Consider the following 13,468-nt stretch of genomic DNA (forward strand, 5'->3'; position numbering starts at 1 on the left):
CCCCCCCCCCCCCCCCCCCCCCCCCCCCCCCCCCCCCCCCCCCCCCGCCCCCCCCCCCCCCGCTTCTTCTCTCTTGTCTCTTCACTGGTTGTCTTGTTTCATTCTTCACTGTTTGATTCGTCTTGGCCTTGCACTGTTTTGTAATGTAAATTGCGTTTCCCGGTTTTTCAAGCCTGTAGTTCCCGAGGTCCTGCATGTGCAATGTGCGAAATGTGTGGGATGTGGCTTCGGGATGAGCGAATGGGCATCCGTTTTCGGGCGCCGGTGGCTGAAGAGCTGGCAGCGGAATACGGCGATCTTTTTTTAGGTGTACAGTATAGGGTAAATTTGGGATGTGCATATTTGGGGAGAGGGTGATGAGATGGAAGTTGAGATGAGACGAGATGAGATGGCGAATGCTGTTGGTTTTCTTTTTTTCTTTTTTTCCTTTGCACTTGTTGCTAGGTGGTTATTGTTCTTTTCTTCTGGTGGCTGTGTACTTGTAGCCATGGTAAAAAAGTCTAATCCCAAACGCCCCAATCAGGATGCGGAGAATAAAGGGTGACGTGACAGGAACCAACATGCCAGAAACGAGGCCATTCCGAATACTTGGTTTGTGTGTGTGTGAATGCAGCGAATGAGCACCCGGGCGATATTAAGCCCCCCTGCCAGCGACCGGTTACAGGCGCCGTCATGTAATGCACAGGCCTTGCCGACCGCTGTAGCAGCCCACTGATGCCGTTGGAAATCCTTCTGGCGCAGGTACCCAACCGGCCGGGCTAGCGCTTGGCCGCCAAGGCGAAAAAGGCGGCTTTCGGTCCACTGGCACTTGGTGGTCGAAAAGGTCCCCACCAAAAGGGAGAGGCCCCAGTTTGAGCTGAACTTGGCCCGGTGCCTCAAAGCAGCAGCTTGCGCTTCCTGCTGATTGCCCGTTTCTGCTCTCGTGCTCAACTCGATTCTTGCTTTGCCGGCCAAACTCTGCCTCTGCATCCCATTCCTGCCTGGCAGAGCCCGCGCCCGGCCCTGATTCTGATTCCGCCTTTTCCCAGCGACAAGAGAGACGATAATCCGGCCACGGCCAGAGACGGGCGGCTTTGTCTGGCCCTCACACGACCTTTGTCTCAACTCGTTTTTTTTGCGCGGCGAAAAGAGAACCGGGGGGGGGAGAGACGGCTCTGCTGCTGCGTTCCGGGGGGCTGCACAGCTTAGCTTCGGGCAATGCTAGTTGCGCCATCGGGAAGCGTCTGAAGGCGAGCCGGAAAAGCTGGGACGATTCTTCCCGTTCGATGATCTGCAATCTGGACGTCTGCGTAACCCTTCCCGAGGCGGACAGATCCAATGGGAGACCGAGCAATCGGGAGATGAGAGTATAGAGAGAGAAGAAGAAGAGAAGAGAAGAAGAAGAAGAAGAGAGAAGAGAGAGAGAGAGAGAGAGAGAGAGAGAGAGAGAGAGAGAGAGAGAGAGACGGGAGAAAACCCAACGGGACTGGAAAAGAAGGAACCACTGCACCGGGGGGAAAGAGAAGATTGGGCGTACACAACAGCAATGAGCGAGCGGAAGGCTACCGGTGCTACGAGCACTACCACATCCACCACCACCACCACCACCACCACGGCGCCGGGTGCGATGGATGCCAAGGGAAGCAAGGTGGTGGAGCGAAGCAAGATGGCGGCCAAAGGCGATGCGGCCGAGCGCGACAAGGACCATGAGGCCCGTGGCGCTGGCAAGAACCCCAAGAAGAGACGCAAGGTTAACCATGGTACGCACAAGTTGCTTGAACCCTCCCCCCTCCCGTTTCCCCGTTGTTGCGGGCCAAATATTGAGAGTGGCCGAGGACACGAATGGTCGCTGTGCAGTTGTTGTGCCGCCCCGATCATGCCCTCTGCCCTCCCCCTTCCCCCCCTCATCTTCCCCCCCATTGTTCAGTTCGATTCATTCGGCCAGTGACCTTGGAAGAGCAAGTTGTCGAGTGTGTATGCAGCATGGACTGACGATTAGCTGCGTGTCTCTCCCTCTACCGTTGCAGCTTGCGTGTATTGTCGCAGATCTGTAAGTCTGGCCCGCTTTAGAAAATGAGACGTTCCCATATACTGCCTGGAGGAAAGGGGGGAAAAGAAGAGAAGACAAAGAAGAAGCAAAGAAAGAAAGAAAGAAAGAAACAAGACATCTCGGAGATTCATCATCCACAACACCCCTTATTTGTAAATCATGAACTTGTGGCTGACTGATTCAATTTGACGCGAGTAGCACATGACATGCGATCTCGTAAGTACATCCACCACACGGCATCTATCCTGCTCCCTCCTCTGCGGCAGCTTCACGGATGGGTCCAGACCCTCCCGTTTCTGCCCACCTCTTCCCTTGCTCTACATTGTGGGCGTGCTAATGCCGTGGCCAGGAGCGTCCATGTACGAGATGCATTAAGCGAAATATTGGCCATCTCTGCCACGATGAGCCCCGCGAGTCAGATCCCAAGAAGAAGACGGTTGTTAGCAAAACTGCGTCCACGGCGTCCGTAGATGAATCGGACACCATGTCCCAGTCCGACGTGGGCCATAGCTCCATCTCCAGCGCCATGGGCCCTCCCCCGACCTTCGATGGCGCGAGACAGAGGGCAAACTCGGCCATCGGGGCTGGAGGCGTGCTTGGACAGGCCAACCCATTATCCCTTGTGCAACCCGACGCCTCGTCTGGCCTGCAGGCCAACGCGTTGAATAACAATGGTAACGCGAATCAATGTAAGCTCTTTCAAAAGGAGATTCGACCCCTCTCCCCTAATCAGCTCTTCAGCTCACCTTCGTCTTTCTCCGATACTACCCCCAGTACCCCCCCCCCCCCCCCCCTCCCCCTTCGGCCACCAACATGAAGCTCTGGATGGCTAACGATGGAGTAGTTGCCGGCTTCTCGGACGCTTGGTTGACCGCGCAAAACTACCATGATATGAACACCTATAACCCCAACTACCTGATTGGAGCCGACGTCACTCACGAGTTTAACCTGCTCAACGACTTTTTGCACAATAGCATCCTTGACGAGGGTGGCGTCGAAGCTCAGCAGAATTCGGCCTTTAATCGGCCAGGGGGTCCGTCAGAGATGCTCTCTGGCTTTGGCAGCAGCAATGGATTGACGGGCGGCTCTGTATCAGCGGGCCAGAAGCCAGGGTCCATGCTGCCTCCTTCAAATTTTGACAGCAAGTCAATGGCTCGATCCGACAAGGAGAAGACTCGAGAATACTACCTCCAGGCAGCCGATCCTTCTGGGAACGACAACCCAGAAGAACGAATGTCTCGCGTGCTCAAGGCCAAGTACGATGCCGGCCTGCTCAAGCCGTTCAACTACATCAAGGGCTATGCGCGGCTGGGCAAGTACTTGGACGGGCACATCGCGTCCACATCCAAACAGAAGATTTTGCGGACCATTAACCAGTTTCGACCAAAGTTCCGAGAAAAGGCACAGGGCTTGACGGACATGCAGCTGGTGTACGTGGAGATGTGGTTTGAGAAACAGCTGATGGACTACGACCGGGTGTTTGCCAGTATGGCCGTGCCGGCGTGTTGCTGGAGGCGGACGGGGGAGATTTTTCGAGGAAATAAAGAAATGGCCGAGTTGATCAATGTTCCTGTGGATCAACTGCGAGATGTTTGTATTTTCCCATTCTTCTACACGTTCTGCATGACGCGCTAACAGATGTCTCTTTTTTTTCCCTACTCAGGGCAAGATTGCACTCCACGAGATCCTTACCGAGGAGTCGATGGTTAGATATTGGGAGGAGTTTGGCACCATTGCCTTTGACCCGGCGCATGATACGTTGTTGACGGCGTGCTCGCTCAAGAATCCTAGTGATTCGTCAGATCATCCCATCGTCAAGTGCTGCTTCTCCTTTACGATCCGCCGCGATGAGCATAAGCTGTGAGTTTTGAATACCTTCACCCTTTTTCTCTCCACGACATGAAGAGAGGCTGACACTGGAATTTTCAACAGACCTGCGTTGATTGTTGGCAACTTTTTACCGCACGACCCTCCTGTACAGTGAAGATACTCTATGCCTATCTGATGAATGACCAAAAAAAGAATCGCGTATCACTTGTGTGAGTTTTTTTAGGGGGAAAGAGGCAAGAGGAGACCTACTTGGGCACGGGGTGCGGAAAATCAGGGTTTTTTTTATATAAACCAACCCAAAAAGTTTGGATCAGGAATGGGTCATTTTTTATCATTATTATAAGGTTAATGGGGCATGACGGACGGCGTTGGAACTGCGTCGAGTTGCTTCCTCCCCCCCCCCCTCCCCCCCTTTTTTTTTTTTATCTCTTCGTTCGTCTCTTGCCTGAATATTGTATACGGGCTTTATCGCTATTGTTGTGTCCCCTTTCATTCCTTGTCCCATTCAAGTCCTTCTTTCATTTTTCTTCATGAGGTGTTTAGATTCCCAAGTTCTTGTCGGAAGAGAGAGAGAGTCGGGTGTGTTGTTGACGTTGGATTTCTTGTCCTTGTGTTTTTATTGCTAGAGTTGTTCAGGTACATACCTACTTAAACATATGGTAGTCTTTTCGATTAATGTTAGATAATTGCTACTATGGACGGTTTGCCTTGGGGATTGGTTGAGTTGATGCTTTGAGTCTCGAGGTACTCGGGTACTTCCTAGCGCCTAGAGGTTACCTGTACATCTACCGAGGTACCTATATGCGTGATGAGGCAGGTGCATTTGAAGATGTGATGCAATGGGAATGCCTTCCCCTTCCCTTTTCCTCTTCTTTTTCTTTCTCCCTTTCTTCTTTAATTCGTGGCATCATTGCTCAGGATTGCAGCTTTGTGGATATTAAATCTCACTTGCGCCTCTACAACTGCGCATTTCGTCTTTAGGCTTCTACCGTCTTCTCTCCAGTCGATCGTGTCAACATGGCACCTGATGATCTTGCTTCCGCTGGCAGGATTAGAAAGGCTCGATCGTTTGTCGGTAGGCAACTCATGCTCTTGATTGTTGTCGACATGGGTCTGCATTGTTTTCTAACGATGCTGTGGATGCAGAATTCGCAGCCACACTTCAGTCCAAGCTTTCTGATTCCCTTGAGCCGGGAGCAATCGGCCTTCTTCTCGCCGATACGAGCCACCATGTTCAGCAGATTCACAATGCTGCGCCGTTGGGCTCGACGGGCCCCTTACCACCAAAGTTAGCCAAGGATGTTGAACGACACGGACGAGATTTGTGGAATCTCTGTGTGAGATTGAAGAGAGAGAAAGATACATCCACTCCCATGGAGAAATCCAGGCTGCTTCTGAAAGCAAGGTCGCTTGCCTTTTATATGCTGGAGCTTGGTCGAAGTGCGGGCAGAGCCAAGGAGGATACGGGGGCAGAGGTTGCGTACTTGATGAGTCTATCATTGACGCTCGGCAAGCATTGCGTGGAAGACTCCGACTTGGATTCAGCCAGGTTGGCGCTTCAGAAAACCGCAGAACTGATGGAAAAGCTCAAAGCAGCCCCGCTTGACGCTTCCGACCCTCGTGAGCAGAGTGAGCGGACGAAACTTGACGCAGAATATTTGGCGATGAGAACAGCTCTGGTGAGTACTCTCGCATGGGGTAGCTTTGACGAGATTTAATGTTTTGACAAGTTGGAGAGTCTTGGAAAGAGGATAGGCTTGACGTTGCGGAGCACATGTTTAGCAAGATATATGCCATTCGACCAACGCTAGACCCAAGGTCTGCTGAGATAATAGCCGATACTCTGCAACATATTGGTTTCGATCTTGCCTCGAAAGGAGACCATGGTATGGCGGTCAAGTGGCTAAAACGCGCCTACGATATTATCAACCATCAGGCACTAGATCAGCTCTCAAGCAAAGGGCTAGAGTTGCGATTAGCCATATGCCAAGGCCTTGTCCGGGGACTTCTTGACGTTGGTTCCTTGGCGTGCGTTCAAGAGGCCAACAATTTGGTCGAATATATTGAGTCTGAAATTGGGGACAAGCCCCTTGTATTGCATTGGCGTCTTGAACTTTTGCAGAAAGCTCCTGGGGAAGTTTTCGACATCGACGCCTATTCTAGTATTCTGCATCGGATGGTTCGATCATTCGACCATTCCGACGCTTCTTTTTATTTCCTTTTGCATCACATCAAATCTCTGAGAGAGAAAAACCATCGGTTGGCCCGCGGGCTATTGGATGAACTTTTGCTACAACACATTATATCTTCAAAAAAGAGTGAATGGATTGGAAAAACCGTTGTTAGGAGGATCTGGATGAGCACTGTTGATGAAACAAATTCTATTGAAGCTTTGGCAGATCTTCAAAACCTCTTAGACAAGGTGGACGATGCTCTTTCTGAGCCTTTGGAGTGTGATATCGCTGGCGCAGCGCATTCAGTAAGTTGCAGACCGCAGCACTCCCACATTGAGTTCATATGCTTGTGCTAATTGGATAGAAGGTCATTTGGAGTAAAATAGACTCTATACTTTTTGACGAAAACTATGAAGCTGCGGAGGCGTGGTGCTTAATTGCTCTACACAGAATATTCATGGGCAGTGGCGAAGCCAATCTTGGCAAATTCAGCAGAAAGCGTGTCATTTGTGCCCTTAGATGCAACGATACCGAAAAGGCTCGACAGATTTTACATTCCATGTCAGAGAACTCTAAAAACCACATTCTAACCAGATACTTGGCGTTTAAAATATCTCTCATTGACTGGGACCATGAGCTTGGCTCCGAGAGCATCAGGCACCTCAGTAGACTTTCAGACAGTTCACAAGGACGCGACGTTCTATACGCCTGTATTAGAGAAGCACAACAAGCGGGCGACAAATTATGTACTCTGGCAGCTCTACAGGCCATCATTGAGAGTTGGACGACTGACCAAGAAACTCCAAGCAATCTGACATCAATACTGCGCTGCTCGATTCGTCTTATTCATTTGATTGAAGAAAAAGGTAACGAGGATGGGGCAGGTTCTCAGAGCATTACATATGCCGAAGATTTATGCCATATATTTGAGAAAGGTATTCATATGCGACATACTCCGTCAGATGATTGCTAATGTCATGGACGCAGCCGCCGAGCAGGCGAACCAGCATCCCAAAGATGACAAAGGAAGCACAATTTTTACAGTACCCGAGTTACACTGGTTCCGAAAAAACGCATACAATATGGGTGTTTCAAAATGCGATACATGGGAGCTCTCTCACATCATCCGAATATTTAATACATGTCTGGCCTTTTCGGCATGTTATCCCAAGGATCTGCCTTCATCTGAGACTACTGATATAGCCATGATGGATTTGCGTTGCCACTTCGTCATTGCTGCAGCATTAGTCTCTCTCGCAAGGGCAGAGGATAGAGTGGAAGAGCAGTTGCAACATTACCTCCAAGTTAGACACCACATGGACACATTTTATGCGATATTGGAGACTGATACAGACGAAATAATGGATGAAAGCACTGCGGCAGATTTGAACGCAAAACTATCAACACTATTTGTTTTCGACTTTGAGGCCGCCACCGTGCTCAGAGATTGGGATGGCTTGAACGAGATTGTCCGCAAGGCAAAGACGTGCTGCGACGAGGTAATGTACAAGGCGATGGGAGACTGCGTACTGAGAAGCAAAGCTCCAGGAAAAGGTCAGGGATTTATGGCCGTCTGCTTAGCCCCTTTATTGAGAGACGACGCTGACGTTTCGGACTCTAGCACTTTTTTCAACCATGCGCCTCATCATTAATGAGATTTTTGAGCTGGAAGAGTTTGACTATGAAAAACTTGCAAAATACATTCGTTGCATGTTTCAAGCGATTCTGGGACTGGACGATTCCGCAGCTCTTCAGCTTGTGGATCAAGCTATACAAATAGCCCGCGAGGGAAAGGAAGTAAGGCTATTCTCCCCCCTGCTCTTTATAAAAAAAAATTAGGCACAAATGAGTAGCATAGTATTTAACTGATGTTGGTTGACAGGCTGGAAATCGGCTGCCGTCTGCGGAGTTGGAGTGGCTAGTTGCCACGAGTTTCAACCACGCCATCGACTATTACGCTCGTGGGGAGGAAGAGCCTTGTCACCGCTGGGCGCTCAAGGCCATGCATTTGGCCAAGTATGTTGATGATGGGGGGTTATTGCGGGATACGCTGCAGGAGAAATTTGCAAAGTTGCAATTTGACGGAGGGCCAAGGTGAAGGAAGTATGGCAGGATGGCTGCCTGCTCTTTTCATCTGTAGACGGAAGTTTGTCCTAATCGCAGACGGCCATTGTTAGGCTTATATAACAATGTGGGCAGTGGGATGGAGGCATAAGTTAGAGTTGAAATTATCTCTGCTATCGAACATACCTAAACGTCAATGCTATGTAGACTATTATATCGTGTGCATTCTTTCATTTTAAAAGACCTGGGAACAAGGCCACCTGCACTTGCACGCCCCCAGAGTGCGACATCATGAAATGGAGAGAGCGAGGAAAGAAAAAGAAAAGAGATAACAAAGACAGACGGCCCGAAGAAAAACCAAGGGCGAAAAACACAACAGAATAGCAAAAAAGAGAAGAAGAAGAAGAAGAAGAAGAAGAAGAAGAAGAAAAGGCTCAGGTGGTATCTCCTACTCTTGCGTCCGTATATGACAGCATAAAGACTCATGTATAAAAAGAAAATAGGGAAGGAAAAAAAAGAACATTCAAAGGAAATTTGGTATATAAGTCTTCTCCTGCTAAAGCCGTGTACACACACAAAAAAAGAAAATAAATGAATATAAAAAACAAATCGCTAGTCCCATGGGTATGTGTGAGAGTGCTTGGTATCAAATGCCGTCATTCGACCACTTTTTTTTCCTAATCCAAACGATAAGAACAATCCAAGGTCCAAAAAGCGAGCCGCCATGCTCCCTTATTACCCAACATCAAAGATTACAACAACAGAGCAGGGGAATGAACACAAAAGAAAATGTAAAAAGGAAAGAAAGTGACCATTGAGTCATCCCAGATTTCGTATATCATTTCCGAGTCCCCAAAAAAATCTCTGGCCTCGTCGTTGTCGTCGTCATCATCATATAATATTTGCAATGCTCAATCTATCTCTACCAGCGGGGCTGGCAGCAGGTCTCGATGGTTCATTGCCATATTTTGGGACTTCGCCTGTGTATCGAGGGGCATCTGAGAGTCGCTGAATGCTGGGGATGCCAGGAGTCGGAGATTCTCTCTTTACCTGAGGCGGAGGGAGGGTTGTCCAGTTGCTGCTCACCGCGTGAGTCGATCCCAGCCCTCGAACCGCCGTCTCTAGTTGAGTCCATCCACCCCACTCTCTGCGCTCCTCTTCACTGAGGCCAGTTCTCATTGCTGAGCTGAAAAGTGCGTGTCCGAGCCCGCCGGATGGAGCAGCAGCATCTGTCTTGGGAGCAAGGTAATCACGATCATATCCTTCGGTCCAGACCCAAGATCTTGATGGTGAGGCATGGAGGTCGGACGAGACGTAAGCCAAAAGCTCCTCATCTCTAGCCAATGTAACCAAAAGGGTGGAGGGGTCCACGGGCGATCGCGCACTGGAGAAAGCATGCGGCGAAGTCGTTCGAGCTATACGACTTGAATACTCGGCTCGCTTCACACTCAAGGTGGAGGTAAAGAAGGAGAGGTATCTCCCGCAAGCAGTAGCTACATCGCGCCGCGCGTCAATTGTCGCTAGAGCTCGGATGCAGGTGATGGCATGATCCAAATATCCTGTTAGGAGCAGGAATAAGGTACAGCGAAAGATGTGAGCCGTCAAAAGAGAGGTGGCGCCATCTGCTGGAGAGCTTGTCCTGCTAAGTAACGATGCTGTCTCTATACCAATGTGCATACAGCTCTCAATGGCTGCGAGGCGGTTATCAACATCACAGCCGGGGTTCAGATTATGGCGGTGAAGAAGTAGCCGCGCGTGGAATAAATAAGTGAGAGGCGCCAAGAAGTGAGGTGCCAAAGCCACGGTGCTAACAGGATCGCAAGCTGGAGGGAAAGTGTTGAGACACTTTTTGAAATGAGCGTCGAAGCCGGCAAGCTGCGTAGGCGGTATCGTGGGAGACTCCGTCGCCTTCACAAGCGAAGTGTAAGATCTGACGACGTGAATAACAGCCAGGAGAGAGTGAGTCAACGGCTCAGCTCCACTGGGGACTCTCATGCCATCATCTTCAATGTATTGGTCATCCACAGCGGCGGGCAGAGCAACGCTGCAGTCGGCATCGTCGATAAGAAACGGATGGCCCATCTCGGTGGCCATGACCCTGTCGAGGATGTAAATCGCCCACCACGTCCTGCGGCGCATTTCACCTTCCACCACTGGCCATGTTTCCGTGTCCAGGTAGAGGCCAAGGTCTTGGCCAACACGCACTGCATTGCCCAAAAAGCTCCACGCTGCTGATTTCAGATTCATCTCGTTCAGACAAATGGTGATGAGAATAAGAGCTCTTGCGTCGTCGAGAGTGTGATGGTTACACCAGGGGTCCATGGCCTTCCGTGCCGACTCCAACAGCTCGGCAGGTCGGAAATAGGTGGCGGCTGTTGCAGGAACTTCGGCAGTAAACAAGCTACCAGTTGCTAAAACAGCAAAGAATAGGCACAAGAACGCCGGCGGTATGCGAGGTGGACTTGCTCGGTACAAGTCGTCAACCATGGCTTTAAAGGTTGGTAAATGAATGATGGGAAACATTGTGTGCGCGGAAGCGTAGTAGGTGGTTAGCAGCTGTTCTGCCACCTGACGGGGGGGCAACTCAGGCACGGGTGCATCAAAAATGGCCGGCGCTGGTAATCGGTGCTGCGCTGGAGGTTTCCAAATGCCCTTTGAAAAGGTTCGTAGGTTCGTCCTTGCCAGGGCGAGGTCGGGAACTGGCTGCGGTCTCTTGCGCGGTCTGCTCTCGGACTCGATGGGGGGTGGTAACTGAGAGGATGATCGCTCTCTAGATTCGACGTCAATGTCCATAGAGCCATCTCTCTCCTGCAGCATCCGGCGTAAGTTGTTGTTGTCACGCTTGACCTTTTCAATCTGCTTCTCTAGGTCTTGCACCTGCTTGATGGAAGACATTCTTCGATTGGTTTCCTTGGTGAACTGGCATTTGACGTTTCGACTGGAGCATTCCGAACAGCTAGTCGTCTCCGTCGCATCGCACTTGACTTTCCTCTCCCGGCATGCGTCGCAGCTGGGATCTTTGCGACGTTGGCGGTAGGCCCTCTTTTGTCCTTGCGCACCGGGAGTTCCCGACAGTTGGGAGCCACCGGGGCCTTGACTGCTTACCAGGGAGTCGGTAGAGGCAACAGACTCGCGGCCCATGATGGAGGTTGGTGGCATGGGCGTATAAGGCGGAAAGCCTTGGTTGACGGGGGGCAGCGTAGGCATACCAAGAGGCTGAGGTGGTGTCGGGTTTGGTCTTCCTGTCGCATTCAGCATGCTCCCCAGGTACCGCGAAGGAGGCCGGGGCGACGTTGCGGACGAGACAGATGACGAATCGTACGACCTGGTGGAGGGATTGGGAGATCGCGGATACGGGTTGTGCGACGTTTCTGCCATGATTTCGGTGTGTTTTGATCGAGTACACCAATCACCAGCTTGCAGCGTCAACAGATGTGTCGTTGTTGAATCACCGACGTAGAGTTAAATCGGTGTTGCGTTAGGCAGTTGAGCGACCCAACCGATCGGAGTCTCGGCACTAACGGGATGGACTCGCGGCTTGGGGTGCCGCGCTCGAGAGGATCTGTATTACGCCAGCCTTGGACTCCTTCTGGAACCAATGGATCTGCTCTACCGGTTGCGCCGAGTTTGGAGGGGAGAAGGGAGATGGGAAAGTTGGGGAGGTGGAGGAAAAAGGACAGCGGGCTAAGTAAAGAACAAGCAGGTGCTTTTTTGGAAGGGGGGGAAATAGCCAACAACGCCGGCACTATGAGCAGATCTGCACAAGGAGTGCGCCTTGGTCGATTCTGGTCTCGTGTCGTGTCGTGATACGGGACCAAAGCAAGTCTATATCCAAGTTCAGTTGCGGTGCTGCAGTTGAAATGCCCAGCTCGGGAAACCCACGGCAGCCCTCCCGTTTAGTGACGCTGTCGCTGGGATCGCAAGCCGGCATCTGACATGTGCCAATTGGGGTCACGATGGCGATTACGCGGTCTGCGCTCTCGAGAAAGTGAAACAGGCGGTAGTGAGCCGAGCGCCCGGGACCAAGCTGCGCGATGTTGCTGAAGATGACGGTGGACGCTGGAGTCTGACGCTGGAGTCTGGAGCCGGAGGGTCGACCTGCTGGCGGTTTTAAAGTCTGTGACTGCGACGGTGGCTGTGATTGCCGAGATGCAAGCAATGCCGCAGAAGGGAAAGCAGGCCTGGTATGTGAAGCGCGAGTACAAGTAGAAACAAGGCGGAGGGGTGTGAAGGAAGCGGCGACTCGATGCAGGTATATCGGCCCCAAGCGGGTTACTCTGCTGTACAACAACCAAGTGTCTGTATCAGTCAATGTGCTCATCCGTCATCCGCCGTCGCTCTCCGCCCATTAAAGCAGATTCGGAAATATATCTGGATTGGCAGACGTGGGGCTGGTAAGGCCACACCCTTTAGAAATTGACCGGCTAGGGCAGTCGAGATCAGCCAAAGCCCGCTAAGGTGTTTCGAGCTCCAGCTGGGCTTGCTCGACTAGCCATGGAGCATCGCATTGACTCCAGGGACGGCAGCACCCCGGTCGTGATCAATCGGGCCTGCTACCGGGTCTCTCTCAGGTCATATGTCATGCCGCGCCGCGAACCACCACATACGAGCACTTGTACACTGACTTGCCGCTCCCTGTCCAGCCTCTCTTTGCGCATTTGGATTCTTCGTTTCTTTTCTGGCTGTTCACTCGGCCACTCAGAGGCAGTGTAGCCATCCGTCGTCGTCGTCCTGCCCTCTGGCCCCAGGAACGAGAGCCGGCATAGGCCCCCTCTCTTGAGCATGCGAATCTTGTTCTCGGTGAAGATCCGCCGCAACAGGAGAAGAAATCAAACTACTAATCGAGAGATGGCTCTGTTCGCAATCTCCAAGCATACTGTACCTTGAAACGTCAAGGCCACCCTGAACCCCCCCGCCACCCAAGGCGACAATAGGCGAACCAAAGTTTGTACGAGCACAACGAGCCACCTGCGATGGTTGACAAACGGCGAGTCCGATCCGACAGACGACTGGGGATGCAGATGGTGATGTTGTAATCTATACGGCAGATTCTAGGTGAAATTAACGAACCATCAAACCATGGTAAGGATACCCTCGCGTCTCATCGACAGCAGGCCTTTGTACATACCTCTCTCAGAAAGATGCAGCGCGAGAAGAGGCGTGTTAAGACCATCCACCCACCATTTCCGCCAAGCTTCACACGGCATGTGGCTCCCTCTGGGGCCGAAGCCGCCTATTTCGGGACATGATGTGCACCAGTGCTCCGTAGACAGGGGATGGTAAGCTTTTTAGCCATTTTTTTCTTCTCGATGCCGACTGGCCACCCTAGTCTCCAGAGAAGATTTGCTCTTGGGGAAACATGGCCGCACTA

The 13,468-nt window shown here is 51.5% G+C and overlaps 3 protein-coding genes across 3 annotated transcripts; 2 read left to right on the top strand and 1 right to left on the bottom strand.

Moving 5' to 3' along the window:
• Positions 1-1,525: 1,525 nt before the first annotated feature.
• On the top strand, positions 1,526-4,013 carry Triagg1_4798 (uncharacterized protein; the record flags this gene model as incomplete). The annotated part of the gene is made up of 6 exons (XM_062899240.1): positions 1,526-1,739; positions 1,925-1,953; positions 2,379-2,718; positions 2,763-3,619; positions 3,693-3,889; positions 3,962-4,013. 6 exons carry the CDS (start codon positions 1,526-1,528, stop codon positions 4,011-4,013), a joined length of 1,689 nt encoding a protein of 562 aa, XP_062756378.1.
• Positions 4,014-4,876: 863 nt separating this feature from the next.
• On the top strand, positions 4,877-8,131 carry Triagg1_4799 (uncharacterized protein; the record flags this gene model as incomplete). The annotated part of the gene is made up of 7 exons (XM_062899243.1): positions 4,877-4,934; positions 5,006-5,542; positions 5,590-6,338; positions 6,398-6,968; positions 7,021-7,587; positions 7,655-7,830; positions 7,916-8,131. 7 exons carry the CDS (start codon positions 4,877-4,879, stop codon positions 8,129-8,131), a joined length of 2,874 nt encoding a protein of 957 aa, XP_062756379.1.
• An 857-nt stretch (positions 8,132-8,988) lies between these two features.
• On the bottom strand, positions 8,989-11,475 carry Triagg1_4800 (transcriptional regulator family: Fungal Specific TF; the record flags this gene model as incomplete). Its single annotated transcript, XM_062899244.1, has 1 exon — positions 8,989-11,475. One exon carries the CDS (start codon positions 11,473-11,475, stop codon positions 8,989-8,991), a length of 2,487 nt encoding a protein of 828 aa, XP_062756380.1.
• Positions 11,476-13,468: the final 1,993 nt, after the last annotated feature.

This window comes from Trichoderma aggressivum (assembly GCF_033847375.1).
Source record: "Trichoderma aggressivum f. europaeum strain CBS 100526 chromosome Unknown scaffold_015, whole genome shotgun sequence".
NCBI lineage: Eukaryota > Fungi > Ascomycota > Sordariomycetes > Hypocreales > Hypocreaceae > Trichoderma > Trichoderma aggressivum.